The sequence below is a fragment of the Hydra viridissima genome, unplaced genomic scaffold, assembly GCF_058129835.1.
Source record: "Hydra viridissima isolate aposymbiotic clone 2 unplaced genomic scaffold, HvirCarnegie_v1 scaffold_1, whole genome shotgun sequence".
Lineage (NCBI taxonomy): Eukaryota > Metazoa > Cnidaria > Hydrozoa > Anthoathecata > Hydridae > Hydra > Hydra viridissima.
Genome location: NW_028324300.1, coordinates 3,577,021 through 3,600,000, shown reverse-complemented (window position 1 = coordinate 3,600,000; position 22,980 = coordinate 3,577,021). Strand labels below are relative to the sequence as shown.

General features: G+C 30.5%; 4 protein-coding genes across 6 annotated transcripts; 2 read left to right on the top strand and 2 right to left on the bottom strand.

Moving 5' to 3' along the window:
• Positions 1–109: 109 nt before the first annotated feature.
• LOC145200988 (uncharacterized) lies at positions 110–5,637 on the top strand. 3 transcript variants are annotated; one of them, XR_016449215.1, is made up of 4 exons: positions 110–201; positions 533–1,122; positions 3,041–3,132; positions 3,257–3,690. XR_016449215.1 is itself a non-coding variant. In XM_090076688.1 (3 exons), the coding sequence occupies exon 3, from the start codon at positions 4,228–4,230 to the stop codon at positions 5,527–5,529; it is 1,302 nt and encodes a 433-aa protein (XP_089932814.1). In that variant the 5' UTR covers positions 111–201; positions 533–1,122; positions 4,200–4,227; the 3' UTR covers positions 5,530–5,637. The 3 variants fall into 3 exon arrangements, 2 of the variants coding, with proteins under 2 accessions (XP_089932814.1, XP_089932815.1); XM_090076688.1 differs by lacking the exons at positions 3,041–3,132; positions 3,257–3,690 and adding an exon at positions 4,200–5,637 and having other exon boundaries at positions 111–201; XM_090076689.1 differs by lacking the exons at positions 3,041–3,132; positions 3,257–3,690 and adding an exon at positions 4,333–5,606 and having other exon boundaries at positions 111–201.
• A 2,534-nt stretch (positions 5,638–8,171) lies between these two features.
• On the bottom strand, positions 8,172–10,434 carry LOC145200986 (swi5-dependent recombination DNA repair protein 1 homolog). Its single transcript, XM_080074613.2, has 2 exons — positions 8,529–10,434; positions 8,172–8,453 (listed from the first exon to the last, which is right to left on the bottom strand). The coding sequence occupies exons 1-2, from the start codon at positions 8,694–8,696 to the stop codon at positions 8,268–8,270; spliced, it is 354 nt and encodes a 117-aa protein (XP_079930739.2). The 5' UTR covers positions 8,697–10,434; the 3' UTR covers positions 8,172–8,267.
• LOC145188245 (solute carrier family 35 member G1-like) lies at positions 9,074–10,410 on the bottom strand. The gene has a single exon (XM_080064831.2). The coding sequence runs from the start codon at positions 10,408–10,410 to the stop codon at positions 9,217–9,219; it is 1,194 nt and encodes a 397-aa protein (XP_079920957.2). The 3' UTR covers positions 9,074–9,216.
• Positions 10,435–15,505: 5,071 nt separating the features above from the next.
• Positions 15,506–17,107, top strand: LOC145188244 (endosomal/lysosomal proton channel TMEM175-like). Its single transcript, XM_090083699.1, has one exon. It carries the CDS (start codon positions 15,506–15,508, stop codon positions 17,105–17,107), a length of 1,602 nt encoding a protein of 533 aa, XP_089939825.1.
• The last annotated feature ends 5,873 nt before the right edge of the window (positions 17,108–22,980 follow it).

Genomic DNA, 22,980 nt, shown 5'->3' with positions numbered 1-22,980 from the left:
AAGCTGTTACTGTTATAATTTTATTAGATCGTTTCAAATATTTTTCTTGTTGTGCTGTTTGATTTTTTTAATCAGTATCCGTTAAAAAGTCTGATCTTTTTAATTAATCTTTGTCAAATGTCTGATTGCTTAAACTGATTTCAGTAATAATGCTTTTTTTTGTTGCAGAGTTTCTTTTTTATCTTTGGGATAGAAGAAAAGGTGATCGAGTAATTTTATTATTATTATTATTTTGTAATGATGATTTTGTGCCTTTAAAAAATGGACTTACTTTTAACTATAAACCAACTGACGTATTTAACCTTATGTACAGATATTTCTACATTTTTCTACCGAATAATCCCCCTTTCTACACAAATGATAGCGCGTGCATGCTTGCATAAATTTATTACGCACAAAACTGCAGATTTCTTAACTGAATTTTTTTATAATAATTGCTCTTAAATTAAATAAATCACCAGTAAAATAATGTTAATAATATTTATATATATATATATACATTTCTCACGTATTTTACTAAATATTTTTATAGGCAACTGTTAAAATGATCGAGAATCAAAGATGGTTTCACTTGATTTACATCAAAGTATCGAATATTCTTTAGAGGTTCTTAAATAAAAGCTGTAATCAACTACGTAATATAAAAGTTCGTATCTCTTCGTCTTTTGTTTTAATATCAACGCATGAACAGTCAGTTGTAAACAGCAAGATAAAATCTCTTGAAAGAATACTTTACAATAAAACCCTTATAAGTAATAAAGTAAGTTGCAATTCAAACTGATGAAGTAAGTTGGAAATTCTCGTATATTGGCATCATTCGGTTCACTATCTAAACTATTTTTAGTTTTGATAACACATTGCACTGCCTTAATTTTAGAATCACTCTTAAGGTAACGGGCAAGTGAATTGCAACGCGTGTGTTATTGTTATTGTCGAGATAACAGAAACAAAGGATTTTCAGCAAATGCAATATAGTGATTTTTAAGAGATAAAGCTTGCAGATGAAAAGTATACTTACGCATCTTGAATTAACTTTAGAGAATATTTCAAATATTGGTATTTTTTTTTTAAAAAAAAAGGAGAAGTTTAAATTATTTGTAACACCAAAAGTGATTCAAAACGGTAAATGTTTTCTTTATTGGTATATATTTATTAGTTTTTTTCTTATTGAGACCTGTAAATGAAGGTATTAACCATGCTTGCATTTTCAGGTTATCGATTTTAAATCGCTTTATTTAGAAATGAAATTATAAAGCATTTATACATTTAGAACTAAAGTATTTACTTACATAGCTTCGCGTGTTTTTTTTTTTTTTGCTTTTTTTCATGTTTGTTTTTGTTTTATTTATGCAAAAAAAAACTTTTTTAATTTATAGATGTATACGTCATAGTTTTTTAATTCAAAAAACGATTTGAATAGGTAGGACAAGGAATGGGCGTAAAATATTTAACACCCATTTTTTAAATTTACGTTTCGGGATTAATTTGTTTTTGAATATTTTTCAACTGGCAAAAAAATATGCTGATTTTTTGTACCGAAAGATATTTTACGTATTCGTAAATTTTTTCCAATATCAATTAAAAAATTGAATTCTTTTCTACATTTATTTATTTGGGGACTAGAGAAGAACTTGCTAACACAATTAGCAGCTATACAACAAACTAAGTTTCATTTTCTAGCAGTTTTAAGAATAAATTTATATAACTTTAAGTTAAAAATAAACGTTTTGAGGTTGTAAATAAAACTGCGAAATCTTTTACGCTTTGATTTGTACGAGCAATATATAAACTTTAAAATTTTAATATCTCTGCTAAGTGGTCATGATAAAGATCTTTAATGATTCCGATTATCAATTCATGTTTATAAATTCATGGCTTTTTAAGTAAATTTTCCATTTTTATTGTTTTTATTGCGTTTGCTTCGCCAAATTTTAATGTAAAAACTTTTTAAAAATCAGACTTTTTATGTCAGACGATAATTTATGAGAAAAATTTTTCTTGATGCATTTAATTTTTGAAACAGTTTAATAGTCTTATTTACTTAAAATTAATGCGATGATAAAAACATGTAATTCATTAAGGATGTACAATGACGTATTTATAACAGCTCTCAGCAAACAATTTAAAAGAACATTTGATTGTAGGAGGGAGTCGTTTTAATTACATAAGTATCCCATTGAATAAAAAGTTTTCTTAAAAGCAAAAGGTGAGTTTTAACATAGGCCAAAGAATTTGAGAACGCACATAAGTTACTGACATGAATTAGCCATAGAAAAGTGAAACTACCACTCGGAAAATTGCGAGTTTGTTTAAGTAATAACAAAGTTGTTTATGGGGGGGGGGGGGGTATCGATTTTACAGTGGTTTTCGTTTTTATTCTAGTTTTGGATTGTTTGGCGGGGCTAATCGTACTATTAGTTTTGAATCGATTTGTATCTTCGCTATTAAATTAACACCATAATACAAATTTAATTAAAATGTAATTTTACCTTACTTTAAAAATATTATGCATCAATAAAGAGTGCCACTGAAATAAATTAACTACCAGGCAGATTTATATAAATTTTTTATTTAATGTATTTAAATAAAGTTTTATTCCGTAACTTTTTTTATCCTTTTTTAATGATTGCTTTTAAAAATTATATGACAAATGGTTTAAAAAAGAAGCTATTGCGAAAGTTCTATTGTCAGCTCTGAAGCACTTCAAAAATGCCACCAATAATTAAAACAAATACTCAGGGTTTGTGTCAGCACAAAGCAATGTTGGTTATAAATTACATGGTTCGATATACACTAAATGATACTGTATTGGTAGATCAGTTTTACTCGCATTAACCCATCGGTTTGATTTTCGATAAATTAAAAATCAAGGCAGGCGAACAGCTGCCTTGTTTGCATTGGTTTTTTTTATTTAGATTTTATTAACTCTTGCAAGCGTTTAAAACACTTATATAGAATAAGGAGTAAAAACGTTTGAGCGAGGATCATGAAATACTTAAGGCCAAATGGTTACAATTTTAACAAATTTATTTCTCTTAAGGAATTATGAACAAATTTCCCTTACGATTGGTTTACACTCAACAAAGTGTAAAATGCGGGCAAATAATAAGAAGCGTATGGAACATGAGTGAGGTAAGTTAAACAACCTATTATTTGTAGCATAAATCAAACGATTCAGGTAATGCAAAACTGAGGAAAATCTGATGATACTCTCTAAAAACTCATTAAGTTTTGCTATTAACGCTCCTGCTTTTAGATGTATGTCGAACTTTGGATCCACCTTTAACACGCACTGTGTTTTTTAAACGAGAAACTCAGAACAAGAATTGTAAATTTAAATACTTTGCGTTTGTTTTTTAATTTCAGCTTCATTAACATCGCTTTAAATTTTTTACGGTATTATGATTATGATGGGATCTTTATTGTTAAATTGTTCTGCGAATATTTGAAACATAAAATATAGCATTTTAGGTATTTAGTATTAGGCATAACCTATATACGAGAGCTAAGTGTACATGAAACCATTTGTCGTTTTTGTATTAAAAACCCGGAAATATATAATCTATGACGGCGAAAGATCTAAATGTGCGCTGTGATTCACTTAAGAACTTTCTTCTTTAAAAATGAAGAGCAGCTTAAAACGTACTACGAAAATATAAAAATCTTCAGTAACTGCCGATTCCAGTTATGATTGTTAAATGATATTTTAACATTATCTATTGGTATTTTGGTTGGATTATGAATCTTAAAATAGCTTTTCTAACCTGGTTTTTACTTACTTTAAAAAAGGAATTCAGTTGGATGTTAACATTCAGTTTATTCTCTTGACTTTTTGAAAGAAAAAGTTTTAAGAAGTTACATTGAGAAAAAACTTTCTTTGCCATGAGACCTTTTTCATTCGTTAACCATCTAGAGTCCTTAAAAGACTTCTTCCTTTTTTACGCAGAAAGAAATATTGAACGAATAAGTTTTGTTAGATAATTTCTGTCCTTTTTTTTAATGACGTATATGAGAGATTTTAAAACGAGATATATAAAGATTTGGCGTAAAAATCTTTAAATATCTCGTTTTGATGTAAAAAAATTGTCAAAAAATAATACCTTACAGCGAGATGGAAAATGATATTTGATGTCGTTGTTTTTTTAATATTAAATTGTAACTATATCGAAACTAATATTGAATTATTATTTTATTTTTAGCAAATGTAAAAAATCATAAGAAAGAAGAATGTTTTGGGATTTAATTTTGAAGAGCGTTTTTTTTTCTTTCATTTTGGTCTTTGGATTAATTGGAAACGTATTTGTTATATACTTTTTCTCTTTTAAAATGAAGAAGGCTCCGAATTTTCGTTGGTTAGTTGTTCACCTTGCTATTGCTGATGTCATCTACGCGATTGTTACACCTACCCAGTTTTTATATTTGCTTTATACTAATAACGAATGGCGACTGGGTATTGCAATGTGTAAAGTAATCCCCTACGTTGGTCCTTTAACCGTCAATGTGAGCGCATGGATATTATGTTTTATGGGGTATGAGCGTTACAGAGCAATATGCTATCCGTTTTCGCCCCGACTCTCATTTGTAGCTATACACGTCAGTGTATTTGCTGTTTGGATAGTTTGCATTATTTTAAAAATAGGTATTATTTGGCGCTCAGATGTCATTGACAGTAAATGCATCCCAAATTATGAGACGCCTGCAGAATATATAATAAATACTGTTCTTGCTTTAATTGCTGATAGTTTGATTCCAATGATTTTATTGACATATTACCTGGTACGTGTAAATGTTACGTTGCGATTACGTGCAAAGTATTTAGAAGATCTGAGGAGTAACGTACCAAGTATTAAAATTGACACGATGCCACTTTTTCAAGCTAATAAGGTCTTGAACGGTGGAGCCACGGATCCAATGAAGCAGTACCAGTTTTCTTTTGATGATAATAAACCACAAAACATCAATAGATTTAGATTATCAAGAGCTTCAATAGCGTGTGAGAAAAGTCCAAAGAATATATTTTTTGACCATCGTATGTTACCCCCCAAATACTACTCAGCAAACATTGAAGATTTAAATATATGCAGACCTTTATCAACTAAAAACCAATTAAGATGTCAGAATCACAGTATAAATACATTAATAGCCACAATTAGTCGAAAACGTGCTTCGCTTCGAGAACTAGCGAGTATACGAATCAAAGAGGCAGGAGATCGAGCTATAATAAATGTATTCTCGCTTACTGTGATTGTTTTTTTTTTGTCATCATTTCCTTACAATGCATTTTATTTTATAGTTGTGCTTTTACATACGTCTTTTTTTTCGCCCGAAGAAATTCAAAAACACCAGCGTCACCTATTAATTGCAAATGGTTGGCTTGCAATTCTAGTCGTTTCCGGAAGTGTAATGAACATATTCATTTATAGCGGAAAGTTTCCGGATTTTCGTCACCAAATGCAGGCATGGCTTCGTAGGAAATACGGAAGAAGAGGAAGTTTGTTTCCAATGTCCTGGATGAAAATACGAAATTAAAGAAGAAAAAGTCACAGTAAAACTAAAAAAAGAAAACTTATGTATAAATATTTATAGAGAAACATTTTTGATTTAAATATTACCAATTCAATTTTAAAAAAAACAAAAGTAAACTTTTGTCATTGAATTTTTTAAGCTTGTTATTCAAAGGTGCAAACCTATATAACAAAATTGCAGACCTTGACATAAAGGTCTGTAATTTTGACATAAATTTTTATAATTTCTCAAATATGGGGTGCAATCTCAATAGAGGAGGTAAGGGAGTGGCCAACCACTAGCATAGTTCTCCCAATGTTATATGCAACAAAAATAATAAATGTTCTACATAAACCCGTGCTATTGTTAACACAAAAAATTACACTTTGTTTAATAAAAGTTGCGCAATAATCCGTTTGGATGAATTGCTCTTAGTTTTTGCCTTTCTCTGAACTGTGAACTGTGTCTCATAAATTATAAAAATGCAAAAAATGTTAAATGCTTTTGGTACAAGCTTTACAGACCTTTCCACTATTTTTAAGTTTTTGTGTAAATTAGTAAGACAGTTTTTGGAAAGCATTTTCTGATTTCTATGATAAAATTATAAAAAAAGTTGGGTCACTTTCCTGGTCCTAAGAATAAGAGTTAAAGTTACTAAGCAAAAGTCCAAATGTTTTGATTGTTGGTTTGATTTCAGTATTTATTTCTTATGAAATTTCTGCAGAATTTTGTTTTAATAACTGAAGCTCATACATCTTTTTTGCCATCTGGTAGAATTGAGAAAGTAGAGTTGAGAAAGTTTTTAAAAGTATTTCCTACTAGGTTTTAAAATACAACTTTAGGTTTCTTTTTCTGAATAAATTAGAACAAATTTAAACATGGGTAACTTTTTTACCAATAGGTTTCTTATAGTTTTTGGGTCATTTCTTTCCACCTATGACATGGAAATCACATGGCAATGTGATAAAACCCTTTAGCTACGCAGACTGCCAAGTAAATTTCTGCCGAGTAATTTTTCTAATAATACCACTAACCAATCACCCAGACCTGTATTAGCAGAAGCTTTCATTGAATACCATTCAATGAAAGCTTCCTCCAAAAAAATATTTCCTCCAAACTTTTTATAAGGCTGAATATTTCGAGCACCTTTGGTGTTTCACAAGCAACAGTGGTTCCTGTTTCATTCCAAATATTAGTATGAGTTGACTTAAGCAGTAAAAGACTTTTCTTAATTGTTCTATAAACCACACCAGAGCCACCAGTGTCGTAATTCACACTATTAACTAATTTACTTTTATCTTTTTTTGCCCTCTACTGCAATAAGTTTTAATTTAGAAATTTCTAAACAACCTTAAAATCAGTTAAACTAGCAATACGTTTTTTTCTGTTAAATAAATTTTTAAAGTTACAGTTAGAGATTTTTCAGTCTGCGTTATAATTCCATATTAAATCAAGGTAGCAGTTGAAAAGGCAGCTGCTGTTGTATCACTTCAAACCTAGCAGCAGCTTTAGCAACAGTTAAAAATCTGTGCAATTTTTTTCTCATGGGGCTTTGACTGAAACTGAGAGTCAATCTCTGAATTATTACCATGGTTGTACGAGTCCATATTGCAGGGTTTATCAATAAAATATTGGTCTAAAGAGGTTGTTTGAATGCTTGTTCTATTGTTTTTTCTTATAAGAAAGAACAATAGAACAACTCTTTCTCATTCTTTTGCAAATTACTGTATGCTCACGAAAATTACTGTGTGCGCAGGAAACAGTGTAAATGCGAACGCAATATCAAGGTTTGATGAAATTCGAATCGGAAATATTTCGAGCTGGAGTAAGGGCGCCGTGCATTTTTACACAAATTAGAGCAACTGCAACTGGTGTAAGTGCGACCATGATACAGAGACTGCATTAAACGCGAATGGTAAGGTTTCGAACTGATAGTTGGTAAAATTAAGTAGACACATATACAATTTCCCACCATTCTGTTTTATTTAATCGAGTTAAATTGTCTTGCAGATGTTCAAAATTTTAATTGATATTTTTGTTTAAAAATTATTTAAGGATATTATTTCCCGATTAAATAAAAACGAAATAAAAAAAAAGTTCATTAAAATAAATTATCTTTTTCAAACTAATGCTTGAAAAAGCATTACAATATTCGAGAGGCAACAGGGGAAATACAGCTGTAAATTTGGTACAGTTAGCGCAAATCACAAGTACGCACATTTTCAACGTTAGTCCGTTTTCCATGCAACTAGGTCATACTATTGGTAAATTTTTTTCCATAAGTTTATAAGCTTGTGGAAGAACCCTATTTTTTTTTTTTACCGAATCAAGCAGAAAATGTTGCAAGAACATCAGTTGTTGCGGCATCTTCTGCTTGATGCGATGCGGCTGCATCAGATGGCATTATTGTATCATCAGTATCTTACCGATTAATCCCAGTTTGAGATTATAATCACTGAGGGAAACTAAACGAACCACCTATTTGAAACTCTTCACAAAACGCAGATTTAAACATGTAAAAGGGAGTAAAATTTATTTAAAGAATACAATATTTCGAGATAAAATCCCGATATTTCCTCATTTTTCTATTGTATTGTTTTATTATTCTATTGCATTGTCGTCCACAGTTTTTTTTTTGCTTTAAAAAGATAACACAATGGCAAATAAAATACTTCAATTCCTACTAGAAAAACTTATTTCATAAGAATTATTTCAAGGAATATTTTATCTGAAAACTAAAACTTAGTTGCGATGTTATCTTTTTATTTAAAACATTCAGCATCAGCATCGTATCGAATGAATTCTGGATCTATCTGTAGCATATCTAGAAATTGGGTCATGTTTAAATTAGGAGACATCGCATTATTCTTCATATGCAACTCTTCGATGGCTGTGACAGCCGCTGAACGCCATTTTTTAATCAATTCTTCAATACCTGCAAGATCATTCTAAATAAAGATTTTTGCGTTAAAAGAAATAACAGAGTAAAAAGAGTTATTGCGTAGAAGAGCAGCGGCTTTTACCTTTACCCGGTATGTTTTTACAAGTTTTAGCTTCCTTAGTTCTTCTTCTTTACATTTTAAAATGTACGCTAGATTTTCTTTTTCATCTTTTAACGCTTGAACTTGCTCCTCTTCTTCTTCTGACAACTTTTTAATTAAACTTAGTGATTCTTCTTCACTCTTGATCATAATCTTGAATAAAATTAAAGGTAGGAGAGAAAAGGAAAAAATGTTATAAAAAAAAAAAAAAGAAGATAAAAACACAAGTAACTATCTGTAACTTAAAACTTATATATTTATTATTAAAGAATTATTCACATTTTTTTTAAAAAAAAGACTACTGCTATTATGCAAGCATTTTACAACCTGCCAACCCTCTCCCCCTAAAAAAATGAAAAGCATTTTATTATTAATTTAAACTTAACATAAAATAAATAAAAAAGTTTTTAAACTAGAATAAGAAAAAAAAGCTTTTTTTTCCATTTAACATTTGTATCAAAATTTTTTCTTAGATTTTTGTGACATTTGACACACATAACAAACAATTAAACAGATAAACAAACTAGTTGTTTTACCCCACATCATTTCATATAAAATTATTTTTACAAAGATAATAAATATTACAAAACACCAAAAATACAAATAAAAGAAAAAAATAAATAGAAGCAAGTCCTGCTTGTTTAAGCTATCTACAAATCTTAAATTACTTTTAGTTGTTTATTTCTTCGTCTTCATCAATTAAATCATTAAGCATGAATGGTTTCTCTTCTTCCTCAGTTTGTATCTGCTCCTGATTGGCACATTTATGACCACAGCATTTGTTACAGCAATATTGTTGAAGATTAAATACTCTATGAACAATCATTACACTAGATGCACCTAAAACAATAATCGTGCCTAACAGAGCACTAGGAGATGGCAGTTGATTCATTAGTAAGTACTGTAACAGATATGCATAAATAGCATCACAGTTACGAATTAAAACAGCTGGTCCTGCATCCTCTAATTGCAGTGCTTCACCCATCAACATTAACCCAATGAAAGAAACAAATCCAACAACTACAATTATATACCAATGTTCTCTGTATATTTGGAGGAATAAAAATTGTTCATGCTTTATAAGCATTATAATTGGAGAAACTATGACTCCAAGTAAGCTAGGATAAAACACTGTAAGTGTTACATCAAATTTTGAACCGTTCAGCTTGTTCAATATAAAAAACAAGCTTAAACACATGGCAGCTAACAGAGCAAATATGCTTCCAAGCAAATAATGAGGTTCTTGATTTATTGATAAAGTAACATTATGATTATTCATCTGATTAGCAATATTATATTTAAAACGTGATAAAATCAAATCTGGTTTTGCTATAATTACAACACCAAAAAAGCTTACACACCCACAAACTACTTCTATTACACCACAACCTTTACGTAACAATAAGAAACTGAAGAAGACTGTGAATACAGGAGATGTAAATTGAACCACAGTTGCATCTGCTACAGGTATCATTTGGAGAGATAGGTAGAAAAAAATAATGGCTGCGACTTCAACAACTCCCATAAAAAATAACTTTATTAAATTCAACTTTTTATCACCATAGAGATGAACTTTTCGAGAAATCATAAAAACTATACAGAATAATAACTGAATTAAACTTCTTGTAAAAAGTATTTCGTAGGATGATAAAGCTTTGTATTCCAGGTAAACGAACTGCACAAGAACATTCCCAAGTGTTAAAAACAAACCAGCGGCAGCCATCAGACCCAATCCGATGGTACGTTGATTTTTTCCATTTTCAGCACCAAGTAATTTGCTAATAAATCCAAGCATTTTGTCTTCAAATGTTAAAAACTCTACGCGATGCTCTTCATGTGATAGGTTTGTAAGAAATAAATTCATTGCCTATTCACTTTTACGTTTATAAAGACGTCTCTAATTTTTATTACTTCCCTCAAAAACATCTGGTTTAATGTGTCTTTCTTACTTTAGAAATATCTTTAAAATACTTTGAATCAATTTTAGTAATCGAGAACTCATTGTTAATGAATAGTCACAATTTGAACGAACTCAAAAAAACAATAACTCAAACGAATTAATTACGGCTCATAATAACGGATAAATTAACCTATTTTTTTTCTTTAAAAAAAAATTGAAAATAACTTTTTTTTCTTTTTCAAAATTTGTATTGATGAAGAAAGTTTGAACAAGAAGCTGTAAACCGCATAGCTAGAAAAAGCTTGTTGTGATTTAGTTTAGATTTTTGTTTTTTCAGCGAACCTTAATGAGCTTTATGTTAACGTACTCCTGGAAGTGAGAAAAGCAGCAAGTGTTCGCCGATGAACAAGAGCTAAACATTGTCAACAATAATCATGCTCAAATACCATATTTTCAAAGCGACATCGGAACGTTATGTGTATTATTCTAATAGTGTCCACACAAGAGAGTGGCAATCAAATAAAAAAATTTTCATTGACCTCCACTTAAAAATGAGGAAGTAGTGTTGAAGAACTCTGCAAGGTGTCCACAAAAAAGAAAAAGGTGTCCGCAAATTTTTCGAATTTCATATTAGAGAACTCAACTTCTGCATAGCTTTTTAAATATCTTACTTGAGCATTTCAGGAATGCACTCTTTTGAGTATAAAATTTTTGAGTGGATAAAAATGGGATTTTTAACAAAGAAATAACTTTTTTCAAACACAAAATCTAAAACTTTATTTAGATTTTTTTACGGACAGATGAAATCAAAAACTGCCGAAATCTGCTCTCGTTTTAAGGTACCGTTGCTCTATATAAAAGCAAAATAATGAAAATACTGGCATATTTATAACATATTTATATGAACTAAATATATATTAGATTACATTAACTTTCAAGTTTCTTTTTGTATGTGATATTTTCATTGAATATCACCAGGAACGTATAAAAGCATATTGCCGTTGAAATTCCACGTCCAAATCGAACATCTTTTTGAGCCGGAAAAGGCTGTCTTATTCAATAAGAATGAGAACTCTCTATGACAACCCCAAATAAAATTTTCACCTCGTATTTCAAAAACTAATGGAAGCATTTCCATAATTTATACAAAAGCAATATAAAATGTACGTGGATAATCTACCATTTATCTAACAGAACTTAGATAAAGTTTATATAAATGGAAGTTAGTTAAAGACCTGTTTTTTGTTGTTGTTGTTGTTGTTGTTGTTGTTGTTGTTGTTGTTGTTGTTGTTTTTCTACTAAGAATACATCAACGACATCCGCTGATGAAATTTATGTTATAAACTTTTAAAATGTAAATGTATTATGTATGCATGAAGTTGTTCATTTCAAAGTTCATATAAACGACTTCTTTATATAGATCAGGACTTCTTTATATATGGAAGACTTCTTTATGGAAGGCTTAAGGCAAACCTACGTTGAATGGGATAAAAGACAACATTAAAATGTTGTTGGTGACCCAGTACCTACCATCCTAAAAGACTGCTCCCACCTCTTCCCAAAATAGTTTGGTTTAAACAACTTAAGTTTTTCATTAAAAAATTTACTAATTTGTTTATTATAATAGTTGTATGAAAATTATAAATTTAGTAAATAATTCTGAATTATAAAAAATATTTTAACGTGGGTTTTTAAAGGGAATATACCGCTCCGTCAACTAAAAATTTTTTGTTTATTCTAACATTTTAAAATTCAGATTTTTGAAAAAGCCATAGAAATTTAATCTCAAAGGTTTTATTACGTAAATAGCGGGCGAACAGCAATTCAAATTTGTGTTTGTTACACCAAACTTATTTTATCTGTATTTATTGTCATAATCTAAAAAAAAATTGTTAAAAATAATTTTACATTAAAAAAATGACGAAATGGCTTTATCCTAGAGTCAGCATAAAAAAATTCAACAATGTTAGGAAGAAGTTTAACAATATTAGAGAGAAGTTTACAAAAATTTTAGCGGAAGTTTTTTTGATACAATATTTTCTAAAGTTGTATTGATAGAATCAGATGTGAATAGTGTTAGGCATTCATAATGCATTCATTTGTCTTCGCAAGTTTGAACACGATGTCTATTGATAATATTTAACGAGCTTGACGAGCTCCTTTAGCTTTTTCACCTCAGAAGACCTACTAGCAAGTTTATAATTCCTATCTCGTTCATGAATTCAGATGGTAAAGACTCGGTGGCATGTAGTAATAGTGGTATAAACTGGAATAGAGTTTGGAAATTTCCAGAAAAAGTGTAAGACACTTGCTGGTATAAACTTCAAATCCACTTGAAATGAGAATTATGTGCAATTTAAAGGTGACTTTCCACTCATCCGTTTTAGCTACGGGAAAGGAAAAGGGATGGGAAAATTAATCTTTGGTGAAAATCACACCATTGACTTTTTTCAAAGGTGTTCCATTGACTTAAATAAATGGTATGATGTTTACCATATTGCGACAACTGGCTGGTCATTTAAAAAAAGATAAGAACTCATCTTCACACGTATACAAAAGCGTGTTAAATAGTTTGTGACGTAATTATAAACCTCCAACATCCGTCTTTCAAATAAATTTGTTACAAATTTTTGTAGATGCAGTTCTTGAAAATAACCTTATTCCAATTATAAACATGCCAACAAGGTTAAATATTTTCTATTATCCAGTAATTTGGAATTTGTTTACATAATAAGATGGCAGCTAATAGTTTTCCTAATAACCGCTGAAATGAGTTTTGACATGAAAAAAACGACGAATAAAATCAACGGATTATTTTCTAAAGTTCTTAATTACTTCTTTTTCGAAATATAAAAATACTAATTTTAAAATATAATAAACTAATTTTTAAAAAAATACTTACGCTAATGGCGTTCGTTGGGACACTGTAACCAAGTTAAACAATATATTATAATCAAGTGATTTTAACTCTACGAACAAGTCCTTCGTTATAAAATCTTACGAAGATGAAATTTCCTACAAAATTGATAAAAACCTATTTAGAAAAAATCAATATACTCAAGTAATCTTCGTTATGCGGAATTTTACTAAAATAAAACGAAGCGAACGTTCAAAGTAAAAATATGGATTGTTATTTTTTGTATTATTTACATTTATTTTATTATATGCTTTTTATATTTCTTATGCTTTTACATTTGTTATATTTTTTTATATTTTTTATTTTTATATATTTTTTGTTTTTATATATTTTTTATTTTTATATATTTTTTATTTCTATATATTTTATATTTTTATGCATTTTATATTTTTATGTTTTATATTTTTACAATTCTTATATTTTTTTATATTTTCTTAAAAAAAATTATTAGTAAAAACTTTTGCTTTTTATGCAAATATAAATAAAAGATATAAATATGAATATATCCATTAAATTTGAGTGATTTTTTCTTATCGTTAAAAATTTTTTTTTTTCCCTCAATACAATTAAATTTGTATATGAGATATATGAGAATATATGGTATATGAGATATATGATATATGAGAGAGAGAACTGCATTTCCAAACTCTTCGAAATAATAAAAAGTGCAAAAATTGATAAAGTCAGCGTGAGTGTTTCGGAAACCGTTGAATTTTCTTTATATAACAATATTATTATTTCTCTTAACACAGGTGATATTCCTGATAAATTGCTTTTGTCACACTAATGATTATGACGGGTGATGATTCAAAGGTCTTCAATTATATGCCTATATATACACTTCCTTTTTTAAAAAAATTATTAGAGCGTAAAATGCGTAATAGAAGTTGTAAGCACGTAGTTAAAAAAGGCATGTGTAGAAAGCAAGTTGATATTTTTTTAAAAAACACTTCAGCAATGCAGTAATTGAATTTAACCAACAAATGCTTTAAGCAATCTTTTACTGAGGGAGATAATAAGACTATATAAAAAAATGTGCGTCACCTCACATACCTTCTTTTATTATACTTCAATTCTTCTAGATCCACAAAATTGCTATTCATTTAAATTTGTTAAACTTTTTTTTTTTACTAATACGAAAATGAATATAAATTTTTACTAATAAATTTATAAATGTAAACTGTCTTACTAAAAAATTTGCTGTTTTAAACGTATAAAGAGTTCTACTTTATACGTTTTAAACGTATAAAGAGTTCTACTTTAGTAAACTCACGAAAACTCGATAACTTAAAAGACATGTAAAAGTTTGTACTTTATTCGTTATTAACAGAAAGAGCAAACGCCAATGATTACTAGGAACTTCCTAACTACAAATTCATTCTCTTAAAAAATATAGAAACACTTCTAAAAGTAGTTAACTAAGAACCAATTAATGTAAAGGAGCGGTTTAAAAGTTAAAATTTGTCATTGTGCAGAAAAATAAATATATATTATTCCTCAGACCTACTGAAGTCAAGAACCTTAGCTTAAGGACCTGAAATTACCAAATCGCATAATTAAAATTTAAAAAGCATCCACGATCCTAATTGGTTAACATTCACTTAAAAAAAAAATCTTTCATAAAAATGAACTTTTATCTTTTTAAAAAATCCCTTTCGAAGTTTTTTCTTTTTTTAAGCATCCGCGAAATATTTTGGCACATTTTTTATATCATGTAATGTTTGTGGAACTCATAAAAACATAAAGAATTAAGTAAAATCAAATTTAACACGACACATCACTTTTTGCAAATCTAAATTTTAATAAACGAAATATTTATATAAAACAACGATAAAAGAAGCTTTCAAGACAAAATTTTTTTTTTTTTTGAAAATATTTTGTAATAATATTCAGGACAAAAATTTTTTATCATAAAAAAATGCTTTTGCACTTATATACAGAGGTTGGATGCAGAACAGTCATTTTGTCCTTCGTAAAGAAAAAATTACTCTGGACGCATTGCGGTAACGGTGGAAACCATCGGGAAGTGGGATTTAAGCAATCAACCGCGTAAGCGGACCTCAACAACTATTAATGCCTATTTTGTAATTCCGAAACATTAATTTGATTTCAATGTATAACTAATTTTCTAAAAACTATAAAATGGCTGTGATGACGGATATGCTTAACGTTTTTGAAAGCGTAAAACAAAAATCTAACAAAACACATTCGCGCGCGACAGAATACTATGATGAACATCTTACTGAGATACTGCCAGACCACTTTCATCTTGGGGATGTTGTTTCCTCTAACCGTATGCTCGCATACGCCGACGCTATAATGGCAACATGTGCAACTTTCCTAGTTATTCCGATTAGAAACTTGAATCATATGAAGAGTGGTCAAACATTCTCTGAATTCATTTACGACATTCGAACAGAGATTTCTATGTTTTTCTTAGGATTTATAGTTGTACTTGCAATATGGGAAAATATTAACGTACGAGCAATGGTGGTAAAACGAGTTGATGATTTCGTCCTGACTTTAGTCATTTTTGAACTGCTAGCTACTACGGCACTCCCTTTTTCGTTAGCTCTCCAAGGTCACTATCCAAATGAAAAGACTTCTACAATTTTGACATTCTGTGTTTTAGGATTTGTGCAGATACTTGATATAATGGTGATTGGTTATTCTATGGCAACACCCAGAATTCTTCATATTGAGATGCAAAAATGGTCCAGTTGTGAACTTCGTCAGTTCCGAAATATATTTTTAATAAAGCCAATTATAAGCTTGGCGCTGGTTTTAATTGGCGCTGCTTTTTGTTTTGTTCACTTCGCCGTTTCATGGGGATTTATTGCTGTTTTAGCGCTGATGCCAACAATTCGTAAATTGTACCTTTACATTCGACGACGCATCAATAAAAATTCGAAGATGGAAAATTATCAGTTTTATTTCTTTTTTTCTAAAGGCAGCATTTCAAAGGAAAGAGTTGAAATAATGAGTGACGCAACTATTGCTATAATAGCATGCATACTGATTCTTGACATAACCGGAGAATACTTTCCTTCTAAAGAAAACGTTCTAAAGAACGGACTGAACTCTGTGCTCAGCCACTTAAAGCCTGAATTCTTTTCCTTTCTCGCTACGTTTGCAATTATTTCAACTCTTTGGTACATCAATTATACAGTTTTTCATTTATTCAGAACAGTGACCGCGATTATGTTGTATCTCCAAAAAATATTCCTTGCTTTCGCCTGCCTCTGTCCCCTTCTGGGTAGCACAATTTTGAAGTTTTCTGCAAAAAAAAACGTAGAATCAAAGGAAAGCATCCGCATAGCAGCAATCGTAGTGTTCTGTTCAAGTGCGTCAAATTTTTTTATTTTGTTTTACGGGTTTTTAACAAAAAAAAAGTATTTGCATCCGCGGGCTGTCGGTGATTTTAAAAAGAACAAACGTCACTACATTTATTCATTGTTTAAAGCTTTAAATGTACCTTTTTGGTCCGTATTTTGCGCTCTTGGTACATTAGGTTCGCCTGGTACTTCGTTATATTTTTTTTATATATCGTTCCTTGCATGCCCAGTATCGTTTTTTATTGCAAAGCTGGTGCTTATGAACCATGTTGGGAAAAGAATTCATCCCCAGTATATCGAGTTTGAGGCTTACAATTTTGAAAAGAAAAAAAGTAATGGAGTAGATGACTTTGGAAATCGGGAAGTTCGAAGTGAAATAACAGATTCGATGGATGATATCAAAATATAGTATTAAATTATAATCTAGTATTTGTGTCTGCTCTAAAAAATAGTTAAATTCATGTTTATCTTCATTAAAGTGATCTTTTTATTTTTTATCTTTTAAATTTTGTGAAGTGATGTGTGTAATAAAGGTTTGTTCCTAAAAATGGAATATCGGCTAGTCTCTTCTTCCCTCTACTTGTCTTAGGTTTCTCATCAGCCCTTTTTTTATCCCAATGGCCCATTGATGCCTTTAGTTAGCTTTACAGATTTTTGAGTATTTAATTTTTTACGTTTTATAACTTTATTAAACGAAATTAAACTGCTGTTATATTACATAATTGCCAGTTATTTTTGTCTCATGTTTCTCGTACGTTCTTTTAAAGTAGTAATTTTAGGCTCGGCAATGATAATACAATCTCTTGAGAAAAATTTAATCTTTGATCCGAAGTATAGCAATATATTCCGATGTTTTCTAATATCTTCAAAAAGTATACATAAATAAATAGATATACAGTAAACTAAAGTAATAGTAAGAAAATAGTAATAAAAGTATAAGTAAACTAAATGAATATATTAATGAGGCCAGTCTTGTTCATTGGCTCCGAGCAAATAAAATCTTATTGAATTCTAGAATACAGAAAGAGTAATATTTAAGACGCAGTATACTGACTTTTCTAAAAAAACTAACAAGAATCTTCCAATATACTTGAACTTTAGAATAAGTGGGCAAAAGCTGCCTTTGTCTAGTAACATAACTTAACTTGTTGTTGTGATAGATGAGAAACTTTAAAACATATATAAATAATCTTACTCTCAAATTAAACTGTTCCAACGGCATGTTAGCAAAAATTCGAATTTTAAAACATTACTATGTATATATCACGCAATTTTTGGTTCACATTTACAATATGCATGCCAAGTTTGGGGACAATCTAAAACCGTCTGTCTTTCTAAAATCGTTTCGCTTCAAAATAGATCAATACGAATAATTAATTTCTGTCCAAGAGACTTCCCTAGTGACATCCTGTATCTTATATCCAAAGTTCTTCGTTTCTATGATTTAATCCAGTTTCTAAATTGTTTATTTGTCTGGGATCAACAACACGGTCTCCTTCCTTCCATATTTCGTAACTACTTTGATAGTAGGACAACGTGTGGGCATAACTTAAGATCAGTCACTTTTAACAACTTAACCATTCCGCAAAAACAGACAACTAAACATGGAATAAATTTCATTACATATCAGTGTATCCTTTCTTGGAACAACCCTTCCGTACACCCCAAAAACAGATTTTATCCTTAGATCCAAGAATCTGTTCTAAAAGTCACCCCATCATTTTTACCTAAAAAGTTACGCTTAACTTTATTCTTTACCTCTATAACTTTTTTCTTTATGTTTATGTACATTTTATAATTTCTTATTTGTGTATATGTGTATGTATGTATGTATGTATGTATATGTGAATACATAATAACTATTTGACCTATATTTTAACTCTATTAAAAGTGTGTTTTATAAGTGTTACTTATAAGTTTTTGTAAAGTTCTACTTTTACTATGTGACTCAGAGTTGTTAGTGGGTTGGGTTAACCCATGGGTTGGGTTGGGTTGGGTTGGGTTGGGTTGGGTTGGGTTGGGTTGGGTTGGGTTGGGTTGGGTTGGGTTGGGTTGGGTTGGGTTGAGGAAGTATAACCCACTGATAACCCACGCCTTAGCTGCATTTTCATTGTATTTTCGCCGTTTCACCGTTATGTTTATTTCATTATTTGCGCTTAAGATTTAACGGATTTGCTATCGAATGACGCAGTTTTATTAAAGCCAACCGTCGAAATTCGTGATGTGACTGACGGCATAAAAGATATATTTGAAGGTATGGAGAAGGTTACTGAACCAACTATGCAACTAGTAGTTCCGTCTTACTACCTACTGATTAAGCGGCTTCAACCTGCACCAGGATTGACAACAGCAGCAGCAACATTTCGGCAAAAACTCATTAAATACTTAGATTTAAAGTTTTGAACATCTATTAAAGCAATGCATTGGCTATCTTGTTTCCTAGATCCCTCTTTCAGAAATTTTGCATTTATACCTAATGTGACGGCGGCTGACAAAAGATTTAAGCGTGACTTGCTCAATGACGTCGATCAGTGGCTTCTGGCTGAAATGCAGCCCGCTGCTACACAAATTGCCAGAAAAGCAGCAGCAGAAGAATTGATGGAACAAGGTGTCCAACTCCAATTGGAAGCGCCAGCAAAGAAGAGAGGAACGGACCCGTTTGATGAGCTGCGAACAATGCAGTCAACGCGAGATCGGCCACAGACGCAAGACGCGCAATTACATAATGAAGCAACAGTGCTACAGGAGACTTGCCAACATGAACTGTCCAGCTACAAGAGTCTTCGTGTTACTGCTGCGTGCAAGAATCCCGTAACCTTCTGGAAGGACAACGCAGCCGATTATCCCATTCTAGCAGCAACATCTCGCAGACTATACTGCATATCAGCAAGCTCTGCGCAGTCAGAAAGAGACTTTTCTTCTGTTGGGCACTCCATTACAGACACAAGGTCGCAACTATCACCGGCTAACGTAGAAGCTATCGAATTAGTACGCTGGGGAATGCGAAATGACATGTTTCACTAATATAGTGCTCATTTATGTTAAAGCTGTTCTTTGTTAGTTTGCTTACTAACACATATAGTGACAGTAACTGAGTAACAACATATTATTTGTATCTAATATGGTTGTATAGGCTAGAATGTATTAAAATGTCGCCAATTTAACGGTATAATTATACATGTTTGCATGCACTCCGTGGGTCAACCCATGGGTTGGGTTGGGTTCATGTGGCAGTGGGTTGGGTTGGGTTCAATTTTCTTAACCCACTAATAACTCTAATGTGACTAGTTTATTTCTTATGTTTTTCTCTTGTCTTTTCTTTATATTATTTAGTTCATTGCTTTTTATTAGTGAATTACTATTTGCAATGACCTGTGTTTTTTGTAACATCCTTAACACGAAATATATTGATATTGATATTGACATACCTAAATATGAATATAAAAATAAAAAAATTTACCAGTATAGACAATATTATTAGCAAGCCAATTTTTTTATCTAGTATGACTTTTTGACAAATTCATACTAGATAAAAAAATTGGTTTGCTAATATAATAATTGGTTTAACAACATAGGACAAACAAGTTATGGAGAAAAGCTAAAATCTTCTGTGGTAAAGTTTAATTTAAACAAGCATTAGCTTTAACATCATTTGTGATACAAATGTATTTATATTATGGTTTTTTTGTGAATGAAATAAATAAATATTAATGGGTTATTTTGATTACCATAATGGCTGACTATTAAAACTTTGGAAGAAAAAAAGCCAAAAATTATGCATTTTAATTTTGGAAGTATACATATTTAGCACTTAGTTCAGATTTTTCTGACAACATATTTTGTGTTTACTAATGCATATGATTGATTAAATATAAAAAATCAGGAGTGGGGAGAGTTTCAACCTGGCGGTCAATTTGGAGAACAGTGTTGCTTCACTTTTTTTTTACAGAATTTTTGTAAAGTTAGACATCTAGATAATATATACAATTGGGAAGAATTAACTTTTAAAACCATTAAAGATAGACAAAACGACATCTTGACCCGCAGATTTATAATATATTTGAACTAAAATTTAGCATTTAAAAAAAAAAAAATTGGAATATTGTAAAAAATATCGTTATTAAACCGATAAATATCGGTATTCTCGTTATTTTTATGCATTCCAATAAACCGATTAAAAAAAGTCGATAATATCGTTTCAAACGATACGTTATTGTTTAGTTATCGTTTCAAACGATAAGTTGTCGTTTTATAGACAAACTCATATCGTTTGATATCGTTATTGTTTTATATTGTTATCGGTTCAAAATATCGGTTCATACCAATATACCAATAATGTTAATTGTCAGCCATAATGGTAATCAAAATAACCCATTAATATTCCATTATGGTAATCAAAATAACTCATTAATATCGTTATATCGGTATGAGCCGATATTTTGAACCGATAACAATACGCAGACCCTTATTACGGAGACATTTTGAACACACAAATATTCTTTAATATAGTTAGATTTTGGGTTTTTCGGTTGAACCAAATTCAACATTTCTTGCAATATAAATGTCAATACTCAAATATAAAAAAGAGATGAGAAGGAGCTAAACAAGTAAACTCCACTTCATTGGTTTAAGTTTTAACTAAGAATTTAATGATCAACGAGTCATGTTTTTTCGTGAGCTTCTTATGTATTAATTTCCATAAATGATGGCAGCAATGAATTTTAAAAATTCACATTGCACAAAGTTATTTCTATGATTTGTTAAGCAAATATAAAGACGCACCAACAAATTGTCAAGAACCCCCTGCACCAGAGTTAAAGCGACTTTTTCAGACTTTTACTAGTACATCAGAATTCCTTTTGAACTTTTAAAATAACCAAAGAAAACCAATAAAGACTCATTAAATGTTAAACTAATAAAATCTTTAATTGACAAAATATCTAAGTAACAAAATCAAAATCATTTTGTTAAACTTGTTACAAATACAAATTTCTTATCTTATACACGTGGGCCTTGGAGTCCACGTGTGCAAGATAAGCAATTATCTCCAAAAACGTTTATGGAGATAATTGCTTATCTTGTACATATGGGCTCTAAGTAGGGACCCGAGACCCGAACTCGGATCCGGGTAGTTGTTTCGGGTATTACCCGAATTTAAATATTCGGGTAATTACCCGAAAGTTACAAAATACCCGTTTCTTTTTAAATCGGGTAACTCCCAATTAATTTTATTACCTGATACTTGATACCCGTAGAATACCCGTAGAGAATACCCATAGAGAATACCCGTAGAATACCCGATACTTGATACCCGTAGAATACCCGTAGAAAATACCCGTTAAATACCCATAGAAATACCCGTAGAAACACCCATAGAAATACCCATAGAAATACCCGTAGAAATACCCGAAGAAGTAAAAATAGCCAAAACAATTCAAGTCAATTCATTTATTACAAAGAATTACAAATAACAAAAAAAAAAGATTGAAAATACTAGGTCGCGCGAAAATTTCGGTTAGAGGATCGGGTACTTCATAAAATTACCCGAATTATTGGGTAATTTTATAACCCGATATATCGGATTATTGGGTAAATTTATTACCCAATTTTCGGGTACTTCTACGGGTAATTTTATTACCCGATTTTCGGGTAAAGAAATTGGGTAATAAAATTACCCGATAATCGGGTACTTCTACGGGTAATATTCGGGTAGCTTAAATTGGGTAATACCCGACCCGAAGGCTTGGATATTGGGTAACTAAAGTTATTAAAATTACCCGTCTACAGATACCCGCGGGTATTCGGGTTGGGTTTTCGCTCCCTAGCTCTAAGAGTATAAGCGATTTTAGTACGGTAGTGATATTTCGTAAGTCAATCCGAAAGAACAAAAAAAGTTGTTTTTAAATTTATTTCTTTTAGAATTAAATAAATTTGAAAAAATAACTCTTTTTTGAGGTAACTTGTCTAAGGTAACATTTACATGCAGTTATTTTCAGTTGCAAGTGGAGTTTATTCTGATTAAGTAACTTAAACCAGGGCGCGATCAAAACAAAATCATTTAAATGGAAAAGTGTGTAAATAAATTATTTTTATTTATCCATTATCAAGACACTCATTCATGATGTCCTCCTTTAGCAGCGATGATTGTGTCCAGGCAATTTCTGAACCTTGAGTAAGCTTCCATGATGAAGCGCTCTTTCATTTTTGATCGCTGCTTCATTACAGCAGCGTCAAGATACTTTAAGTTTGAATTAAAAGTGACGCAAACCATGGATTCACTTT